The following is a 23,905-nucleotide window of genomic DNA, read 5'->3' on the forward strand; positions in this document are numbered from 1 at the left end:
CTATCCGTCAAGGCTAAATATCAGGAGACTCTATACAGCCAGCAACTAGAGACCAGTTGCTTCCTGGTTATCAGTTATTAGAACTTTTTTCTACCTAGAAATTCCTAGTGCAATCAACTTTATGAATCATTAGAAGGCTTCTTTACAGAACTTCCATATAAGGAAAATTGCAGCTAGCTCTGGGTTGCTTACTAGGCATGCTCTGTTACAGTAATTATTTCCCATTGTCAAGTGGGCCAAATTGTTCAGTGTTTAATTTTTAAGCAAGTAATTCTCCATGCCATGTACTTACGATATTCTTATATTTGTAATTTATTGCCCAATGTATTTACTGAGAAGGTCTTTCTTATTATGACCAAGAACAAAAAATAAAAGGATGTTTAATCTTCAGTCCCACGGTGTGAGGCACAAGGAATCTTCAGCCCCACGGTGTGAGGCTCTTTAAAAGTCTTCGGCCCCACGGTGTGAGGCCCTTTTCTTAGCTGCTTGCCAGTGTCTTATCTGGCTGGGGCAGCAAGGCCCCCTGCAGCAGTTAGCATTCAATTTTAGCCTCAATGTATTATTTTTGTCTATGGTCTATTCTAAATATTTTTCTAGTTTATATTATGATTTGTTTTTATCCATAAGTCACTGTCATTGTGTGAATTATTTCTATGACTATAGGGCTCTCATGATTTAAAATTGCTCTGCACCATACTTGCATTATATGTTATATGTTTTATGGTAGCATGTGAGGAAATTTGTTTTCTGATCCAGTGCGTAATCACTTCTTTCCATGCTCAGACACTGGATAGTCTCTAATGGTCGTTACCCTAACTAGTGTATCTAGTGAATGCCTAGTAAATGGGTCTAAGTTTTCCCTCAAGCCTGAATGTCCCCTGTCTCAATGCTTTAAATTCTTGGAGATTAAGTTTCTTTGTTCTAACAAGTTATTTCTCAGATGACATCATAATTATAATGGGAGGAATGCAGAATGACTTAACGCTGCACCTAGAAATGTAGGACTTGCTTGCTTGTGGAATAACAGATGATTGCCTAAACACCCTGTTTTGGGACAACCTCTCTTTTTGGACTTTTGTAAAGCTTTGCCTAGTATGTTGGACCTGAAAATATTCCTGAATCTAAAATTCTAATGCTACCTACCCAGGGCACAGCTTTGACAGGACCCTCTATCTGCCCCACCCCTTTACTTCATTGCTTCCCTGACCTGAGATGTTTATGGCCTGACAATAAATTCAGTGATCCAAAGTCCAGAGTCCCCATTCTCCTAACACATACAGCCATGTCTGTGTCTGGGAGAGTCTAAGAAGAACAGTGCAATCTGCATCGACTAATGCTAAATTTCCCCAAGATTTCTACACTTGGGACAGGTGTAGAATGCTAACTGCTGTAGATGATTCTTCTAACTCAACTACCCACCCATCCCAGCTATCATCTGTTTCCATAGCATAACATGGACCCACAGGACACATCTGTAGCCCTCGTGCTCACTTTGGTTCTCAGTCTCCTCAAGTTTGGGTCAGGTAAGTCGCCTAGACCGTACTTTCTCTGTCCCCTTCTTTCGGACTAATACTTTTAGATTTTTTGGCTATAATAGCATAGTGGAATAGGACAATGTTGTTGTTTGCATTCCTCCAGATTTTTTCTTCCCCAGCCTTACATCAATCAATGTCCCACAAAGGCTGTGGGAAAAACAGGGAAGTGTGCAGACCTCAGACACCATGAAACTATTACCGTAGTCTAGAAAAAACTGGAGTAGAGTGTTGAATAAAGACCATGATAGTAGGGAGAGGATGCCAATTATGTCAGGGTAGATAAGTAACTCAGGTAGGATCTGGGGTTTTGGTTGGGGATATCTCCAATAGAGCACCCAGGTTAAGTATACGAGGGGAAGAAGAAACTATTTAGGGAAAGAGAATTGTGTCTAGCTTTGGACACATTGAGCTAGAAACACCTATGATATGTGACCTGAGGGTGGGGAAAATATCCAGATCTTTAAGTGAGGAATAAATTGGATTCTAGCATATTCTGGGCTGAAATTCAGTGTGATTTATCCTTCCAGTTCCTATCACAACAAAGCCTGCTGCGCTACCAACTCTGATCTCTGTTTCCAAGAGAGGCAGTAGTATATTATGGAAATTATCTTAGAGGCAGAAAGACTTCATTTTTAAAAATTTTATTTTTTAAAAAACTCCCATTCCTCTGCTTTACATGTTTTGGCTCATAACTTCTCTAGGTTTTATTTTGCTCCTTGTGACATAGAGACCATGTCACATTCAGAGAGGGTGTTACAAGAACTGTATAAGTTTGTGTGCGTAAAACACACAATGCAGAGCTCCACTAGCACATGGCACATGATCAACAAGCTTCTCCTCACTGATTCCCAAAGAAAGTGCAAAGTGTGGGAGGAGCTGCTACCACAAGACTTGACAGCAGTGATGGCTAGTCAGAGAGTCAGAGATGCTCCAGAACTTGTTCCCTGAACTCAAGCACCTCCACAGCCCTGAAGGAACACCAGTAGCAGCCCATCTACCCCAGGTGGGGGCCTGCAAAGTCCAACAGACACTCTATTCACCTCAGTGGTTGTGGTCTGTTCAGGATTCTGGGAACAACGTGAGGGAGTAGGGAGAGAGATTGTAATGGAGGGAAGCCAGAGCGGGTGGGCCAGTGAGCAGGTTCCTGTTGTCAGCAAATAAGACTCAGCCCCCCTGGGACTGAGCCTCTGAGGAGCCATGTGGATGCTGCCTAAGAATCTTCCAAAATTACTGCCTGATGACCTCAGTGGTGACAAAGGCCACCTGGACATCAAACTATGGGCCCTCTGGGCTGCCCACATTGAAGAGGGAACAGGAAGCCCTCAGCAGGTAAGCAGAGGCTGAACTATGGGGAGGAGCTGTCAGTGGGCAGGGATGTACTTATCCTACCACAGCAAGAGTCTGAGATGAGTGAGGGACAGAGGTCAGTGTCCATGTTGCCAGGTCAGTGGTTGGTCAGAGACCCTGCTGCAAAATGACATTTTATTGAATAAAATTCCCTCTCAAAATGTGTGAGTGAAATACATTTCAGAAAGATTTATAAAACATGTTTAAAGTAAGAAATAATTGGCTCTGAAGTAAAAATAGTCAGTAAAAATCTAATATGACCCACTTTACCTAGGACATACACTGCATCCCTCATGCATATATAGGTGTGAATGATTCAAGAGACATTTCCAGTTAGCACAGGTAGAGTGGAAGGGAGTGAGAGTCCACAGTTTGTGGCCTGAGGAGAAATAAAAACATAACAAAATGGTAAGTGTGACTCACAGCAGGAAAATTACTGAAATGGTCATCAAGCAAATATACAAGTGGTGAAAGAAGTGGCTTCCCACACTTCCTAAGTGTAATTATGGTTTGTAAGCCCATACTCTGTGCTGAGCACCATGCTGACTGCTAGGCACGACATTCTGAGAAAAACAGACTCTGTCCACACAGAGCTGGAGTCATGCAGGGGACACACACAAAAAGTCTTGAAACAAGATGATAAAGAAAATTTCAATACTGAGGTAAAACAAAGCTGCACAAAGTAAATCCAAGAAAAATTAAGGTAAGACATATTGATTATATTAGATGAAGAAGGATTCATGTCAAAATTATAAAGTGGAAAAAATACAATTACACAAATGTAAAGATACATTTAATGGAAAGGATGCATTGTAATGTGAATATACTAAAGAACAAATCTCATCATGAATCTGGGACAGTTAATAAAACATACTTTTCTGTATGCTTGTGAGGAATGAGTGAAGCAACTGGTGTGGAAGCTTTGTGTGAAATACAAGGGGACACACAGATGCAAGGCCCTGGGTTTAGAAAGGAGATTGTGACAAAAGCTCCACACGCTGCAAGCACATCCCCAGGCCACACCAGCCCTGAGCAGGACACTGGGAGGGATTTGCTCAGTTTTCTACTCTGTTTCTTTCATAGGACAGTGGCAGGTGATTGGGCCAGAGAAGATGGTTCAGGTGTTGGTGGGGGAGGATGCAGTGTTCTCCTGCTCCCTGGCTCCTGAGACAAATGCAGAGGCCATGGAAGTGCGCTTCTTCAGGGATCAGTTTTCTGCTGTTATCCACCTGTACAGGGATGGGAAAGACCAAAATGATATTCAAATTCCAGACTATCGAGGGAGAACTGAGTTGCTGAAGGACTCCTTAGGTAATGGGCGTGTCTCCCTGAGACTGAAGAAAGTCACTCTCTCAGATGCTGGCCTGTATGGGTGCTGGTTCAAATCCCGGACTTACGAACAGAACACCAGCTGGGATATGCAGGTATCAGGTCAGTTGCTTATTTTAGAGAACTCAGAACTTAGTTACCTTGTAGAATCATCCTGGATTTTTTTAAAAAAGATTGATGAGAAACAATATCAGTTCTTTTTCTTTTGTGTGTGTAGTACTGTCATTTTATCATATGAGTAGATTTATGTAATTACATCATCAAGATATAGAACTATTCCATCAACATAAAGATATCCATTTGTTACTCCTCTATAGTCACACTCAAATTCTTCATCCAGCAGCTTCTCCAATACCTGGAAGCAATAATCAGTTTCCATCTTTATGATCATATCATTTGAAGACTGTTATGGAAACAGAATAATGAAAGATGGGGTGGACATTATATAATAATTAAGTAATCACTACACCAGATATGACATTCATCAATACGTATGCACCAAAATTAGCATCAAAATAAAACAACTATTAGCAAATCTGAAAATAAACATTGGTAGCAACACAAAATTAGTAGGAACTTTGACATCCCATGTTCACAAATGAACAGATAAACAAGACAGAAAATAAACAAGGAAACAATCACTTTCAAGGAGGAGCTGGAGCACATTGGCTTGTTAGATATAGGGTACTGCACACCAAAAAAAAGCTGATAACATTCTCCTGCAGTGCACATGGAACGTTCTCCAGGATAGACCACATGTTGGGTCACACCACATGTGTCAAGAAATTTGAGAGTACTTCTTTTTTTTTTACTGATGAAACAATGGTTTATAACACTGAATATAATTCAGAGGCATAGGATTTATGAATACATCTTCAGATGTATGTTATCACACTACCCCATAAGGTACCCACAGTCGTCCACCATAGTCCATTGGGCACCCTCCATACCCTGCTTTCCAACCACTCCCTCCCCCACTGATATCCTCAAATTTATAACTAGACTTCTAGGGTTTGTTATTGGTTTGGTTCTGTCTGACACTTTGTTTTGTTTCTCTGTATTCCGCATATAAGTGACACGATCTTGTATTTCTCTTTCTTATTTATTACCATAGAATTATCTCCTCCAGTTACATCTGTGTTGCTGCAAATGGCAAGAATTCAACTTTTCTAAATTTTAGGAGCATTCCGAAGTGTATATAAACTACATATTCCTAATATTTTTATACTTAAGTAGTTTCCATAATTTGACTATGGTAAATAGTGCTGCAATAATGTAGGAGTACATATATCACCTTGAGTAAATATTTTTGCATTTTTTGTGTAGATATGAAGGAGTGAAATTGATGGATCATGGATCATATAGCAGATCTGTTTTTAATATTTTGAGATACTCCATGTTGTTTTCCAAAGGGGCTATACCTGTCTACATTCCCATGAAGATAATAAGTTCTGTTTCTGATGAGAGTTTTATTTTATCATATCTTTAGAAATAACTACTATTGAAGCATTTTATGACAGCTACTTATAAGTCTTTGTCAGGTGATTCCTTCATTCCTTCATATGATTCATCTCAGTGCTGTTCATTACCATTCAAGTTGTTATTATTCTGTTTATTGGTTTAGTGGGTAATTTTATTTATTTAGTTAGTTAGTCATTATTTATTTATTTATTTATTTATTTATTTAGTGGGTAATTTTTATTGTAGCTCAGATATATTACTTATAATGTTAGGGAACTCTGGATCCTATTTAAAGCTTCTATTTTAGTAGATAATCACCCTATTTAGGTTTAGCACTCAAGTGTTGGTTCTGGTTCCAAAGACAACTTAAGCCTTTATTATACTATTTTGGCCATGCCTGTCCTGTGTGCCTTGGTATGCACTTGTCCCTCTGTCTGACATATTTCTCCCTTTTTTCCCTTGTTAACAATAAAACCATTATTCATTTTACAGAGAAGGGTGGCATGTCACTGCCAGGAAGCAACAACTTCCCCTAACAATCATTTTCTCTTCAGTTCTAATTTTACCATGTTTGCTTAGTCACACATCTCACAATGAAATGTAGTAACTTATAGTTGTCTTCTTTTTTGTCAGCAAGAGCTTTATTATAATGAACTCTGCCTTAGTCACTTACCATATTTAGTGCTTAATAGTATCCATGTATCTAGTAGTTGTTAAATTTGTGTTGACTGAACAAACTATGGGAGAATTTATAGCAGTTTTATAAGTCTAAGTGCATGAGAAACAAACATCAACCATTAGGCGAAAGGTGTTATATCCATGTTCTTCAAGAATCTGAGTCAGAACATCTATAGCCTTTGAGTATCATCTATTCTTACAGCCTTTCCTTTTTTTCCTTCTTAGCCTTGGGCTCAGCTCCTCTCATTTCTATGATTGGATATTTCCATGGAGGCATCCAGCTGCTCTGCAAGTCCTCAGGTTGGTTCCCCAAGCCTATAGTGAAATGGAAAAATTCACATGAACATAATTTCCCTTCAGACACAAAGGTAAATACAGATAAACATGGCTTATTTGATGTGGAGACCTCCTTTACCATCCAAGAAAATTCTGGGAGTATATCATGTTCCGTCCAGCTCACCAACAATAGCCAAGAGTTGGAATCCAGGATTTGGATAGGAGGTGAGTGATGGGAAGGAGGAGAAGCAAGGAAGATGGCTGGGTAAAATGAAGGGAGAACAGGAACATCAAGTTCCAAATCTTGTATAGTGCTGTCCATTTTTACTTTCTAATTTAAATATTGAAAGACTGATAAGATATTAAAAAATCACAAAAATTTTATTAGGTGGAAACAATTGTCTGTTATTTAAGGTGATTAGAATCAAATATTTCTCTTTTTTAAGATTTATTTATTTATTTATACAAGCACTGGGTACAGTCAGAAGTGTGGGAGGGTGAGAGAATTCACCAGAACCCGAGCGGGGAGCAGAACAGGCAGACTGATGAAGTACACTGCTGAGGGGAGCAGCAGGCATGGCAGGAGAGGTCTGCATGCCATGTGGGACCCTCGCCGGTGGCCGGGGATCGAACTGGCGCTGCAGAGGCAGCAGACATCTTCACAGCCCAGCGCTCAACCACTGCACCACCGGGGAGGCCCTAGAATCAAATATTTCCTTCCCCAAATGGTTGTCCTCGTGGTATACCCTGCTAAAATCAACACAAAAATTAAAAAAAAAAAACTAATTCTGGGAACAAGAAAAGATGTACATATATTAATTAATTTCACTGGCACTTAAATAGCCAGTAAAAAGACAAATTATATTAGACTGGATTTAAGAATCCTGATTGTTGCCAATTAATAGGGGAAAAATATAACAGATATTTGTTTAAAATGACTGCAGAATTGAGACTACTAAAGGACAAGGATAGGAAACAAAGGGGGGATGAGCCAAATGGTGTAGAAGTAGGATGGGCCACTAAGCAGGTTTACTATGATCAAAGCAGACAGGGTAAATGAGAGTCCTGGAGCCCTCAGTGGCTTTCTCAGTCTTTTATTGAGCTTTTATTTATAATGCAGCAACCAGGTACACAGCAGGCAGGGGTGTGGGGTGGGGGGGCAGAGGGCACAAGGCCTACAACTCCCCCCCACCCCACAAGTCTTCACTCTGGGCTTTTCTCTCTCTTCTTTCTCCTCTTCTCTCTCCTGCCTCTGCTTCTCTTTTTTTTAATATTTTATTTTATATAATTCTTAAATCATTTTTCATCTTTGTACAATGTACGCATTTTCATTTTGATTATATTCCCCATACAATTGCACCCCCCCCTTAATTTGACTCTAATTCTTCCTCTCCCCATCCCTCCTAATCCCCCCCGTCCCGGGGTGTGTCTCTGGTTTATAGTTGCTTGTTGATTTTGATTATTACTTAGCATTGATTAGTCTTTTTCCTGGTCTCTTATTTAGGTTTTCTAAATTCCTGCTATGAGTGAGATCATCCCGTATTTTTCTTTTTCTGTCTGACATTTCGCTGAGCATGATCCCTTCTAGCTCCATCCATGTTGCTGCAAACTGCATGTGTTTATCTTTTTGATTGCTGAGTAATATTCCATTGCATATATGTACCACACCTTCTTGATCCAGTCATCTATTTTTGGGCATTTGGGTTGTTTCCATAGCTTAGCTATTGTAAATAGTGCTGCTATAAACATAGGGGTGCAGGTGTCCTTTGCAATTACTGTTTCTGTGTCATCTGGGTAAATACCTAGGAGTGGAATTGCTGGATCATATGGAAGCTCTATGTTTAGTAGTTCAAGAAATCTCCACACAGCACTCCATAGTGCTGGACCAGTTTGGACCAGTTTGCACTCTCACCAGCAGTGCAGGAGAGTTCCTTTTTTCTCCAAATCCTCGCCAACATTTGTTGTCGCTAGTTTTTTTAATATGTGCCATTCTTAATCGTGTGAGATGGTATCTCATTGTAGTTTTGATTTGCATTTCCCTGATTACAAGTGATGTTGAACATTTTTTCATATGCCTGTTGGCCATTTGTATTTCCTCTTTGGAGAAGTTTCTTTTAGCTCTTCTGCCCATTTTTTGACTGGATTATTTTCTTTGCTTTTGTTGAGTCTCATCAGCTCTTTGTAGAGTTTTGTGATCAGTCCTTTATCATTAGTGTTGGGTGCAAAAATTTTCTCCCAGGTGGTGGGGTTTCTCTTTGTTTCGGTTATTGTCTCTTTTGCTGTGCAGAAGCTCTTTAATTTGATGTAGTCCCAGCTGTTTATCTTTGCCTTCACTATTCAGTGCTTGGGTGATGTGTCTGTAAAGATGTCTTTGATGTGCATGTCATGTAGTGTTTCGCCTGTATTTCCTTCTATGTATTTTATGGTTTCAGGTCTTCTGTCTAGTTCTTTAATCCATTTTGAGTTTGTTTTTGTGCATTGTGTGAGGTAGTAGTTGAGCTTCATTCTTTTGCATGTAGCGACCCAGTTTTCCCAGCACCATTTATTAAACAAACTTTCTTTGCTCCAGTGCATATTATTTGCTCCTTTGTCAAAAATTAGTTGGCCACAAATCTGTGGGTTTATTTCTGGATTTTCTATTCGATTCCATGGGTCTGTGTGTCTGTTATTGTTCCAGTACTATGCAGTTTTGATGATTATGGCTTTGTAGTATAGTTTGAAGTCTGGGAGTGTGATGCCTCCATTCTCTTCTTTTTTTTTTTTTTCAGGAGAGCTTTGGCTATTCGGGGTTTTTGGTGATTCCATATGAATTTCATCAATAATTGTTCTATTTCTTTGAAGAATGTCATTGAAATTTTTATTGGAATAGCATTGAATCTGTATATTGCTATTGGTAGGATGGCCATTTTAATAATGTTGATTCTTCCAATCCATGAGAAGGGGATGTCTTTCCATTTCTTTGTGTCTTCTTCTATTTCTTTTAACAGTGTTTTATAGTTTTCTTTGGATTGGTCCTTTACCTCTTTTGTTAGATTCATTCCCAAGTATTTGATTTTTTGTTTTGATAATAAAAGGGGTGTTTTTTTTTAATTTCTTCTTCAGATATATTGTTTGTGTGTAGGAAGGCTACTGACTTTTGTGTGTTGATTAGTTGAATTAGTTTTTCTGTGGAGTTTTTGAGGTTCTGTATGTATATTATCATATCATCTACAAATAGTGATAGTTTGACTTCTTCTTTTCCTATTTGGATTCCTTGTATGTCTTTCTCTTCTCTTATTGCTCTGGCTAGGACTTCCAGTATTATATTGAAAAGCAGTGGTGAGAATGGACATCCTTGTCTTGTTCCAGATCTTAATGGAAATGCTTTCAGCTTTTCGCCATTGAGAATGATACTGGCTGTTGGTTTGTCATATATGGCCTTTATAACGTTGAGGTAAGTTCCTTTTATCCCAAGAATTTCAAGGGCTTTTATCATGAATGGGTGTTGCACTTTGTCAAAAGCTTTCTCAGCATCTATTGATATTATTATAAAGTTTTTATATTTCTTTTTGTTGATGTGTTGGGTAATGTTGATTGATTTTCGGGTGTGGAACCATCTTTGTGTCCCTGGAATGAATCCTACTTGGTTGTGGTGAATTATCTTATGGATACATTGTTGGATTCTGATAGCTAAAATTTTATTGAGGATTTTTGCATCAGTGTTCATTAGAGAGATTGGCCTGCAGTTTTATTTTTTTGTGTTGACCTTGTTCGGTTTTGGTATTAGCATAATGTTGGCTTCATAGAACATGTTTGGTATTATCCTTTCCTTCTCAATTTTTTGGAAGAGTTTGTGAAGGGTAGGCACTAATTTGTATCCGAATGTTTGGTAGAATTCATTTGTAAATCCATCTGGTCCTGGGCTTTAGTTTTTGGGGAGGTTTTTTATTACCATTTCAATTTCCCTGCTTGTAATTGGTCTGTTTGTGTGTTCTATTTCTTCTTTATCTAGCTTTGGGTGATTGTAGAGTTGTAGGAATTTGTCCATCTCCTCTAGATTGTTGAACTTGTTTCCACATCGTTGTTCATGGTAGTTTCTGATTATTCTTTTGATTTCTGCTGTGTCCGTTGTGGTTTCTCCTCTTTCATTTGTGATCTTGTTTATTTGTGCTTTCTCCCTTTTTTCCTTTGTGAGCCTGGCTAGGGGTATGTCTATTTTATTTATTTTTTCAAAGAACCAGCTTTTGGTTTCATTGATCTTTTGGATTTTTTTTTTTAGTTTTGATTTCATTTATTTCTGCTTTGGTTTTTATTATTTCTTTTCTTCTACTGGTTTTGGGGGTTTTTTGTTGTTCTTTTTCTAGTTCTTTTAGTTTTGAGATTAGGTTGTTTGAGTTCTTTCTTATTTCTTGATGTGAGCCTCTATTGCTATATATTTTCCTCTTATTACTGCTTTTGCTGCATCCCATACATTTAGGAAATTAATGTTCTCCTTGTTATTCAATTCAAAGAAAGTTTTAATTTCTTCTTTGATCTCCTCATTAGTCCAGTGGTCTTCTAGTAGTGTGGCTTTCAATCTCCATACGGTCATAGAGTTCCTTGCCTTCTTTTTATGGTTTATTTCTAGTTTGATGCCTTCATGGTTAGAAAAGATGGTTGGTATGATTTCAATCTTGGAATATCCGTTGATGTTTGTCACTTGTCCCAGTATGTGATTGATCCTGGAGAATGATCCATGTGAGCTTGAGAAAAATGTGTACTCAGATTTTTTAGGGGTTAGTGTTCTATAGATGTCTGTTAAGCCCAAGTGCTCTAGATAATTATTTAGAGCTTTAGTGTCTTTACTTATTTTTTGTCTCATTGATCTATCCATTGTCGATAGTGGTGTGTTGAATTCTCCTACTACATATGTATTTTCTCTGTTGTCTGTTTTCAAAAATGATAATAGTTGTCTGATATATTTTGGTGCTCCTTCATTTGGTGAGTATATGTTAATGAGTGTTATTTCTTCTTGAAGTATTGTCCCCTTGATCATAATGTAGTGACCATTGGGGTCTCTTTTTATCTTTTTGAGTTTGAAATCTGTTTTATCTGATATAAGTATAGCTGTTCCTGCTTTCTTTTTTGGTCCATTTGCTTGTAGGATTGTTTTCCATCCTTTAACTTTGAGCCTATTTTTATCTTTTGTAGCTAAATGTGTTTCCTGGAGACAGCAAAAGGTTGGGTTTTGTTTCTTAATCCAGGCTGCAACTCTGTGTCTTTTTATTGAAGAGTTTAGTCCATTTACATTTAGAGTTAATATTGATATGTTAACATCTGTATTTGCCATTGTGTTTGTCTTTCCTTTGATTTTATTTATTTATTCTTTTAATAACTTTTTTTTTTTTTGGCCTTCTTTCATTGTTATTCGTCCCTCTGAGGTTCTGGCTTTAGGACTCCTTGTAGTATTTTTTGGAGTGGGGGTTTAGTTGCAATGAAATTCCGGAGTTTCTGTTTGTCTGGGAAGGTCCATATTCTTTCTTCAAAGAGGAAGGAGAGCTTTGCAGGATAGAGTATTCTTGGTTGGCATTTGTTGTCTTGGAGTTTTTTGACTATGACCTTCCACTCTCTCCTTGTCTGTAGTGTTTCTTTGGAGAAGTCTGATGTCAGCATGATTGGTTTTCTTTTTTATGTTATCTGTTTCTTCCCTCTTATCAGCTTCATTATTTTTTCTTTGTCTTGGATTCTTGGGATCTTTACTATTATGTGTCTTGCTGTATTTTTCCTTTCATAGTGGAAGTTTGGTGTTCTTCTTGCTTCTTGTATGTCTATTTTCAACTCCTTCTTCACATTTGGGAAGTTCTCTTCAATTATTTCCTTGAATATTTTCTCTGTTCCTAAGTCTCTCTTCTCTCCTTCTGGAATTCCTATAACTCTTATATTTCCTTTCCTCATGGAGTCAGATAGTTCCCAAAGTCTTTCATCAGTCTTTTTCATTCATACTTCTCTTTCCTTTTCTGTTTTGGTTCTTTTTATTTCTGTGTCTTCGAGAGTGCTTATTTATTCTTCCATTTCCTCTATTCTGTTATCACTGCTTTTCCCAGTATTCTTTAGCTCTTCTATTAATCCTTTGATCTCCTGTATTTCCTTCATTTCCCTCTTTAGGGACTCAATTTCATTCTTCTGAGCGTTGTTTTCCTTAATGACTTCCGTCAGTTTTTTCATCACCACAATTTTAAATTCTTTTTCTGGAACGCTCAGAAGTTCTTCCAAATCACTGTTGTTGCAAGCTGGTGGGTAGTTTTCTTTTTGTGGTGTGTCTTTTTCCTGAGGAGTTGCTACGTTGCATGTAGTTTTTCTTTTTCCTGCTGCCTGTCTTCTAATTTGCCATGTGCTGGGACACACTGCCACTGGTATAGGCTGGCATCTTTTTGGTGTGCTCTTTCAGGGGTTTCAGAAACTGGGTTTCCGAATTTGCTGGATCCCCCTCTGGGCTCTGACTTCCTGCCAGGGGGAACCAGGCTTATGGGGGCCTTCAGCCCACCTCTGACTGTGCAGGGAACCTTCTCCCTCTGGCTCTGCGGTGAGCCTCCTGCCAGTTTCAAGCAGTCTTTATTGAAGAAAGGTCCCTGTTCTAAAATGGCGATGTGGAGATGCACTCTCCTAAGCACCCAGTCTGCGCAGGCCGTGGGTGCCCACTTCCCCTCTGGGCTCGGACTGCTGGCCAGAAGGGGCCTAGCATGGGCGAACTTCACAGCTCACCTCTGGCTCTGCCGGAAGCCTTCTGCTGGTTTCAAGCAATTTTTATTAAAGAAAGGTCCCTGTTCTAAAATGGCAATGTGGATATGCACTCTCCTGTGTGCCTGGTCTCTGCCTCTGCTTCTCTTGAGGAATATCTCAATACTGCAGTCATGGCCCACAGAGGTCAATAATGCAACTTATAACAATGTAACATAATGCAGGTGCTCCATCAGGCAGGGTTTTCCTAATGGCAGGAGGGCAGAAAAGCCTGAAAACCATTTACCCTACAGGTGGTGAGTGCAGTGTGGTGACATTCATCTGAGGATATATGAACTTAATCCCTTCAATCATATGCTATGTTGTAAACCAATGTTACCTCAGTTTAAAAGAAATAGAAACAGAGACAAAATATACCAGACAAACATCAACCAAGGAAGAATCATAACAGTTATATTATTGTTTGGAAAAGTAAAAAAAATTTTAAAAATGGTTTTAAGAAAAAACATTTTTAGAGATGGCATAAGAGAAAGAAATCAAATGCTTATTGTTCAGTGCATAGGATGATATGCCATAGAAATTTAAAGGTATGTAAGGTTATATTCTTTCAATTCATAAAAAAATTATTGTATTTCATACAGTATGAAATTAATAAAATTAATTGCATTTTTATGTATACCAACCAGTCAAGAGAAAAACAAACATGCCCTATTTAACAACAACTAAAAAAATTGACTAAGAGTAAGTCAAATGAAGTGTTTGCAAACTCTTATTGAATATCATATAAAATTTTATTAAAAGACTCTAAAGAAGACAGAATAAGAGAGAGATGTAACAGTTGTCACACAAAAAGATGCAGTATTTTAAAGATCAATTCTCCCAGAAGTGACCTGTATATTTAATATAATTTTATTGAAAAAACTCTACAGTTTTTTTCAAAACTAGAAAAGTTGATTCTAAATTTATGTGACTAAATAAATAGCCAATAATTGCCAAGACATCAAAAAAGATAAAACTGTGAATTTTAGCCTAATATTTACCAGCACATATCTCAGCACTGTGATGATGAAGCCAGTCAATATGAGAGACACACCATGGATCAATGATTAGAATTGAAAGTCCAGGAAATAAATCCACATACATATCTATAACAAAGCAGCCACAACCATATAATGGCAAAAAGAGAGCCTCTTCAACAGGTATATTGGGAATAGCCACATGTAAAAATGAAGTTAGAGCACTCTCTAACAAAATAAATTCCTAATCAGTTAAATATTTAGATATAAAACCTGCAACAATAAAATCTATAGAAGAAAATATTGGTGATTTGTTTCATGACATCAAAGATAAAAATGTTTTTGTTTCCCTTCCCCTATGGCAAGGGAAATAAAAGCAAAGTAACCAACTGAAGAGTACATCAAATTAAAAAGACTTTTGCACAGCAATATACATAACTAGGTTAAAAACAGCCTGTAGAATGGGAAAAAAATATTTATACATTTCATAACTGTCAAGGGGCTAGTACCAAATATATACAAAAAGCTTATACAATTCAACAATATAAAAACAAACCAGTTTATTAATGGACAGCAGATCTGAACATACATTTCACTAAGGGGGATATGTGGAAGACCAACAGATAAATGGAAAATTGCTTATTGTTACTTCAAATAAGAGAGGTGCAGTTTAAAACCTCTACTGAGTGCACACCAGTGAGAATAGAATGCATTAAAAAGACTCCCAACAGGGCCTCCCCGGAGGCGCAGCGGTTGAGCACGGGCCTGCGAAGCTGCCTGCAGCCTCTGCAACGCTGGTTCCATCCCTGGCCGCCAGCGAGGGTCCCACATGGTGCGCAGACCTCTCCTGCCGCCCTCTGTTCCCCTCAGCAGTGTACTTCTTCGTCAGTCTGCCTGTTCTTCTCCTGGCTCTGGTGAATTCTCTTACCCTCCCGCCCTTCTGACTGTACCCAGTGCTTGTATAAATAAACAAATAAATCTTAAAAAAAGACTCCTAACAATAAGTACTGTGGAGATTGTGGAGAAAGAGCCCCATTATACTGTTGCAAACAGGTGCAGCCATTATGCAAAGAGATCTAGATTTGCCTTAAAAAGCTAAAAATGGAATTCCACTCTTTGGCATCTAGCCAGAGAACATGAAGCCATCAACTGGAAAATCTACATGCTCTCTAATGTATATTCCAGTGCTACATAAATAATTAGAATGTGAAAGCAACCTAAATACCCACTGATAGTTTGGATCAAAAAGTTGTGTTATATCTACATTTACAGAATATTGCTCATCCATAAGGAAAGATAAAATGTTGCCATCTGAAGAAAAATGGAAGGAGTTAGAGGGAATTATGTGTTGAAAGGCAAGTCATAATAACAAAGACAAATATTGGGGCCTCCCCAGTGGCGCAGCAGGTTGAGCGCTGCGCTGTGAAGCTGTCCGCAGCCTCTGCAGTGGGGGTTCGATCCCGGCCAGCCGGCGTGAATCCCACATGGCATGGCAGACCTCTCCTGTCGCACCACTGCTCCCCTCAGCAGTGTATTTCTGTCGTCTGCCTGTTCTGCTCCCTTCTCTCTCTGGTAATTCCTCTCACCCTCCCATGCTGCTGGCCTGTACCCCAGCTCTTGTGTAAAAATAAATAAACCTTTCAAAAAAAATAAACAAAGACCAATACTGGACTTTACATCGGGGAAAATTTTACAAGTGAAATACTCATGAAAACTAGCAGACATGAATAAATGAAGTGAGGTTTTGAGGTTAAGAGGGAAGTAGGAGGAAGAAAAGGTAACGGGTGTAAAGGAGGGTGGAAGGGGAGCAGAAACACAACATTGAAGTCACAATGATAAACCAGTGAATAATGGCACAGAGTAGAGCATCAGGAAACAGTCCCTAACTGAACAGAAACTTAAAGTGACAGAGGCCACCAGGTGGTAACAGTATGTGAAAGAAAGTCTGTTCAAATAAGGATGCTGGTGGCACAGTTGTTATCCCTTTATAAGAAAATAAATTGAGGCCTCCCCGGTGGCGCAGTGGGTTGAGTGCCACGCTGTTTAGCTGTCTGCAGCTTCTTTGGCATGGTTTGATTCCCGGCCGGCCAGGGACATTCCCACATGGCGTGGCAGACCTCTCCTATGTCGCCCGCTGCTCCCCTCAGCAGTGTTTTTGGTCCATCCACCTGTTCTGCTCCCTGCTCTGTCTCTGGTGAATTCTCTCACCCTCCCATGCCTCTGGCCTGTACCTCAGTGCTTGTATAAATAAATAAATCTTTAAAAAAATAAATTGAATTTCTACTTAATTTGATATACAAAAATATAGTATCAATAGATCAAGACTTATACAGAACTATAAAGTTTTAAACTTATAGAGGAAATTAAGGGAAAGTATCCTTTTAATCTTGGGATATATGAAGATTCTTAAAATGAGAATCAAATTGCATTTGCTCTTCAGTAATCACTAAGAAGTCTGTGAATTGTTTCCAGATACTTTTTTCCAGCCCATCTTCCAGCGCCTGGTTTTCATTTCCTTGGGAGTACTCTGCTCTGTCCTATTTGTGTATATCATTTTTCACTCAATATTCAAAGGTAAGTAAGAAAATGAGGATGGTCTGGTGATATGCTCTATGGTCCCAACAGGGTCAGGATCTGGGATGCTCCTGCACATTTCCCACATGGTTTCCTAGTGTCCTGGGCTCCAGGGGCACATTGCCTGGGCCATGGGGACCACAGCCCTCACCCTCCCCATGTTGATCTGAAATGGATCTTTTGGCAAATGCCAGCTTCCAAGAAGCCCAGCTTACTTTACTGACAATAAAGAACAGAAGCATAATTTTTAGTAATTATACAGCAAATATATTCTAAGAATATCACAAACCCCCCAATAAACCTTTTTGACTTTCTCTCTTTGGTGTGACACACCCATTGACAACCCATGTCTTAAATCCCACCTCCCATCCCAGTTGCCTTTCCCTGATAACCCCCATCTCCATCTCCATAGGATCCCAGTTGTCAGTCCTCCTTCAGTGAGGGCATGCCTGATCTCTCATTTTTCCCAAGGTGGAGAATTCCAGCATGGGGTGCAAGGGGGGACACAAAGATGGGCAGTTACGTAAGAACCCCTGTGCTCCACCAGGAGCTCAGTCCCCCCGGGCAAGGAGAAGGAATGTCTTTATACTACACATTCCTGTGTTCAACCTGAATATTTTGTTTCTGTTTCAGGGAAAATATGGGCAGAATTACTAAGTATATTATCAAGTTCTGAGCATCTCACATAGGTCTGCTGGTTCCTCTTTTGCATAGTTTAAGGCAGACTAGATAGGAAAAGCATGTGCAGGCCAGAGAGGGCAGCTGGTTCATGTTCCTCATCCATTAACTAAATTATTGATCCTCCGATATCTGGGGGATTCAAATGGAATCAGGATTTGGAAACAAACAGCCTATTAATGTCATGAAAAACTAGGAAAGGATGTTAGCCAGATTTTTTTTTTTTTTTTTTTTTTTTTTGTGCTCTGCCCTGAGATTCTATTCTGTGATGTGAGGCTTTCTGTGTTTTTTTGTTTTCAGACCAGAGAAAGCATCATGGACAGGCAGGTGAGAAGCTTTTCCCTCCACACATGCCCATTTATGATTTTCTTACAAGTCTCTAGTTTACAAATTTTACAAGTTTAAAGATTTTTATAACTTGAGGTTATATCCACATGTCCCTTTCAGAGAAGTTGTTTTGTGAACTCTGAAATTGCAGATACTGGGGGAGGTGCATTTTGGAGCAAATCCCATGGCCTTCACCAGGCCTCTGGTTGGCTTGTGCAGGCAGTGAGGGCAGCTGGTTCACCATCCCCATCGTTTAATTGATCCTTAGATATTTGGGAAATTCAAATGGGAATCAGTATTTGGAAACAAACTGCCTTCCATTGCCCCTCTCCCTGCCTCCTGCTCTTGTGTGTGAACTGATCTATTTGTTTTGTCTGCTAATTTTCAGAACTGAGAGAGATGAAGAAACATGCAGGTACCAATAACCAAGGGCATGACAAGTGGGGGTAGGAGAGGGATTTGACCAGTGAGGATATGGAGACACAAAAGAACATTGAGGCCTAGCTGGCTTACAGATGATGAATCAATGAGATCCCCACTCAACCAAGGATGCAGCTCCCCACACAAATTTCTCAACCCAGGACTAGGAGGTGCTAGTGACTGGCCAAGGGGCTGGAATGAAGGGGAAGGAGGTAAAGTTGGGCAGGAACTGAGCATAGGAAGAAACTGGGTAGTGGTTATTGGAAGCTTCACAAAGTTAAATAATAGGTTTACATGGTAGGACAGTAGAGTTGGGGTGATACACAGGATTTAGGATCTCAGAGTTAGGCACCTAGGCATTGGTTAGGTTCTGAGGCTACACTGGAGATGAGAGAGGGACTGGAGGGGTAGTAGCTGATGGACACTTTGACGCTGAGACCTCAACTGATCCTATGCAGAGCCAGTTTGCAATGGGACCTGGGCCCAACCTAGCTCCCTCCAGATTAACTCATACTTTCTCTCCTCCCCATCCCACCAGTCCAGGTGACTCTGGGCACAGACACCAGTGGAAGTGATTCTGGACACAGACATTGTTCACCAGTGGAGGTGACCCTGGATACAGGCACCAGTGGGGATGACTTTGGACGCAAACACGGTTCACCAGTGGAGGTGACTCTGGACACAGACATGGCTCACCCCCAGCTCTACATTTCTGGTCTGAAATCTGTGATATATAGGAAAACACTCAAAGTGATGCCCTACTTGGAGAAGAGATTTAATAGCATGTGTGTGGTGGCTATTCAGGGTTTCCGGGCAGGAAAACATTACTGGGAGGTGGATGTGGGACACATTGAAAGGTGTTATTTAGGTGTATGCCGGGATGATGTGGACAGGGAGGAAGAGAATGTGACTTTATCTCCCAACAATGGATACTGGGTTCTTGGAGGGGAGAGAGATCAGTATTTCACACTCTATCCCCATAGAATCAGCCTCTGTCTGGGGTTCCCTCCTACACGAGTGGGGGTCTTCCTGGACTACGAAGGTGGGACCATCTCCTTCTACAATACAAATGATCAGTCCTTCATTTGCACCCTGACACATCAGTTTGAAGGATTATTGAGGCCCTACATCTGGCATCAGAAATTAGATGAGGAAATGTGACTCCCATTGTCATGTGTTCTGTGTCCCAGGAATCAGAAAGGAAGTCTCTTTTCAGAGGGTGCCCACTCCCCCAAATGTGGACAATGTAGAACTCTGTGACCACACCCTTCCTTTCCAGGAGTGATGCCCAGGGGCAAATACACCTCATATTCTCCTTTAAGAACCTGAGGGATCTCTCAGGCACAGAACTTGTCTGTCCATGTGGGAGTCAGGGCTCATGACTGCTATGAAGTAGGGAAGGAAGAGACTGAGAGTGAATTCAGTTTGCACAAACACTCTGCAGATGACCTTTAGCAATTTACAACCTTTCAAGTTCCTCACCTGTTAAACAGAGACAGGGATTTCCACCTTAGGGTCATAGTGCTGCTAAACAGAAAATAAATATCAATCACCTTGCATCTTGTCAGTGACATAATGCTTGCTAATGATATGTTTGCTAAATAAAGAATTTCCAGTATGATCTGTTTATTCCATATAAATTCATATTTCTCTATCCTAAAATACCCATAGTATCAGCACCTTTTCTTTGCCAAGGCCAGACTATTGAAGAGGAAGGAGAACTTCCCAACTCACTCTATAAAGACAACATTACCCTGATATCAAAATCAGACAAAAATATTAAAAAATATAAAGAAAACTACAGATGAATATCCCTCAAGAACATAGTTGCAAGAACTTAAATTTAGCAAATCAAGTAAATAATGTACGCCAATTGTGTCTATCCCAATGAAGTGATGTTTTAATATTCAAATATCAACCAGTATAATTTACATTAACAGACTAAAAAGCAAACAACATGATTATTTCAACAGATGTAGAAAAGAACATTTAACAAATCCAACATCCATGAGTGATAAATTTTATCAGCAAAGAAAATATTAGAGATGACTTATAAACACATGAAAAGAATTCAACATCATTAGTGGTTAAGAAAATGCAAATTAAAACCACGACATACCATTTTCACCTATTAGAGCTGGTTAAATTAAAACAGGACAAACCTGGGATATGGGGTTTAACCCAGATGGTGTGTCCTCACCTGCACTTCAGGATGCAGGACATGACCCCAAAGCAGACATATGATGAGAAACAACCGTAACAGGGTTTGCTTACACAGGGACTAATAAAAGGGAGAGAAGGGAGGAACAAGAGGTGAGAGAATGTATAGGCTGCCACGTGGCCAGATGCCATCTGCCCTGCCCCAGATGGCATACACTGAGTGTAGATGGAGGTCCAAGAGGAAGCTGCCTGTGGCAACCTGAAGTCTTCCAGCAGTTTACCTGCCAAAGCTCTAGCTGTGCAATTGACAAAGCACTAGCCAGCTTAACTGCCAAAAGCCTCAACTTCTTCCCCTAAGCCCTCACTCAGAGGTTGGATTTTGGGAAGTTCTGCCTTTTACCTTCCAGTTGGTTTTGATCACCACCCAGAGGTTGTGCCTCATTGTTACTCTTACAAAATTAAAAAGACAAATCACACCAAATATTGGAGAGGATTGTAGGACTGAAAATCTCATACACTACTGACAGGAATATAAAATGGCCTAACACTTCAGAAAACAGCTTGGCCATTTCTTTAAAATTTAAATAACCCCTTACCATGTGATCCTGCTAAGTATTTCCACTGTAAGTATTTTACTCAAGAGAAAAGGAAATACATGTCTCTGTAAATTTGTTTGTGATTGTTCACTACAACTTTATTTGTAGTAATCAAACACTAGATAGCCCAGATTCTCATCCATTAACAGATGAATGGATAAATAAATGTGTTACATCCATGTACTTGAATAATATTCAACAGTAAAAAAGAATGAATTATTGACAATACACAAAACAAGGATGAAGTCAAACTAATTTTTCCAAGTGACAAGACAGAAAAATGTCCTCCAAAACAAACAATATACTGTTTATTATCACTTATATAAAACATATAAATGCAAAGTAATCTACATTGACAGCATTTATGTGGAGGGGAGAGCAGATAGAAGGGATTGCAAACAGGCACAAAGATATTTTCAAGGTGAGGAATGTTCACTTTTTCCCCTTTGGGTTGATAGTTTCATAGATAAATAAATCAAAGGTTATTGATTAAATAATTTAAACATGTACAGTTTATTTTATGCCAATTATGCCTCAATAATTGTTCTTTAAAATAAGCCAAAAAAACCAGCAAAGTTATAGTTTTTTTGTTTGTTTGTTTCAATTATAAAAGGGATGGTTTTCTTGATTTCTTTTTTTTAAAGATTTATTTATTTATTTATACAAGCACTGGGTACAGTCAGAAGCACAGGAGGGTGAGAGAATTCACCAGAGACAGAGCGGGGAACAGAACAGGCAGACTGATGAAATACACTGCTGAGGGGAGGAGTGGGCGTGGCAGGAGAGGTCTGTCACGCTATTTGGGACACTTGCCGGTGGCTGGGGATCGAACCGGCACTGTAGAGGCTGCTGGCAGCTTCACAACCCAGCGCTCAACCACTGTGCAACCAGGGGAGGCCCCCAGTTTTCTTGATTTCTTCTTCAGATTGGTTGTGTATAGGAAGGCTACTGAATTTTGTGTGTTGATTTTGTATCCTACTACTTTACTGAACTGGTTGATTATTTTGAGTAGCTTTTCTGTGGAGTTTTTAGGGTTCTTTATGTATGTTATCATATCATCTGCGAATAGTGATAGTTTTACTTCATCTTTCCCTATTTGGATTCCTTTTATAATTGAAACAAAAAAAAATCAAAAACTTGGGAATAAACCTAACAAAAGAAGTGAAAGACCTATGCAAAGAAAATTATAAAACACTGTTAAAAGAAATTGAAGAAGACACAAAGAAATGGAAAGACATCCCCTGCTCATGGATTGGAAGAATCAACATTATTAAAATGGCCATCCTCCCAAAAGCAATATATAGATTCAATGATACTCCAATAAAAATCTCAATGACATTCTTCAAAGAAATAGAACAAATACTGATGAAATTCATATGGAACCACAAAAAAACACAAATAGCCAAAGTCCTACCGATGAAAATAAAGAAAAGGAGGTATCACACTTCCAAACTTCAAGCTATACTACAAAGCCATAATAATTAAAACAGTTTGTTATTGGAACAAAAACAGACAAGTAGACAATTGGAACTGAATAGAGAGCCCAGAAATAAAGCCACACTTATATGAACAACTAATCTTTGACAAAGGAACAAAGACTATGCAATGGAACATGGACAGTTTGTTCAATAAATGGTGCTGGGAAAACTGAACCTCCACATGCAAAAAAATGAAACTAGACCACTACCTCTCACCATGCACAAACATCGACTCAAAATGAATAAAAGAACTGGACATAAGACCTGAAACCATAAAATATATAGAAGAAAATACAGGTAAAACACTACAAAACATTCATCTCAGAAACATCTTTAAAGACTCATCACCCAAAGCAAAGAAAGTCAAGGAAAAGATAAGCACCTGGGATTACATCAAACTGAAAATCTTCTGTACAGACAAAGAGACATTAACCAAAACAGAAAGACACCCACTGATTGGGGAAAAATCTCTGCAAGCCATTCAACTGATAAGGGACTGATGACAAAGATATACAAAGAACTCACTCCACTCCAGCTCAACAAAAATAAATAAATAAACAATCCAGTCAAGAAATGGGCAGAAGAGAAATTTTGTGTGTCTGCAACACACCTAGACTGCATGGAGCTGGGAAAGGGCTGCACCCACAGCCAGAGGTGAGCTGAAAAGCCCCCACAAGCCAGACCCCATATGGCTGCCAGAGCCCAGAGGGGGATCCAGTCAGCACTGGGCAGACCACGGGAATAAGGAAGTGCCCTCCTGACTCCCCATCTTAGATCAGGGAACTTTGGCATGTTTGCAACACACCTAGACTGCGTAGAACTAGGAATGGGCTGCACCCACAGCCAGAGGTAAACTGAAAAGCAACCACAAGCCAAGACCCATCTGGCCACCAGAGCCCAGAGGAGGATCCAGTCAGCACCTGGGCAGAATGCAGGTGCACGGAAGTGCCTTCCCGACTTGCCATTTTGGATCAGGGACCTTTTGTGTGTCTTAGACTTAGACTGCATGGAGCTGGGGAAAAGCTGTCCCCATAGCCAGAGGTGAGCTGAAAATCCTCCACAAGCCAGGCCCCATCAGTCTGAGCCCAGAGGGGGATCTAGAGATTTGGAGCCCAGCAGGCAATCCTGCCACCACAGGGTAGATTGTGGAACCATAAGACCCTCATTGAAATTCAATAAATACAGAAGGAGGAGATTCTCTGTGAGAGTGACCACTAATATATTCATTGTTTTACTGACCTACCGGAATTCAGACATAATAGTTTATGACTCAATTGGACCACTAGTTTCTGACATCCCAGAAAGAAGACACCAAAAAGATGCCGGCCAGTACC

The 23,905-nt window shown here is 39.6% G+C and overlaps 1 protein-coding gene across 1 annotated transcript; it reads left to right on the top strand.

Annotated features, from left to right (window-relative positions):
- Positions 1 to 1,453: 1,453 nt before the first annotated feature.
- LOC311176738 (butyrophilin-like protein 3) lies at positions 1,454 to 19,587 on the top strand (the record flags this gene model as incomplete). Its single annotated transcript, XM_084242384.1, is given in 6 exon segments — positions 1,454 to 1,523; positions 3,966 to 4,313; positions 6,576 to 6,851; positions 13,033 to 13,167; positions 18,876 to 19,487; positions 19,490 to 19,587. Coding segments are annotated over 6 exon segments (1,539 nt in total).
- Positions 19,588 to 23,905: the final 4,318 nt, after the last annotated feature.

The sequence above is a fragment of the Talpa europaea genome (assembly GCF_964194135.1).
Source record: "Talpa europaea genome assembly, chromosome: 9".
Lineage (NCBI taxonomy): Eukaryota > Metazoa > Chordata > Mammalia > Eulipotyphla > Talpidae > Talpa > Talpa europaea.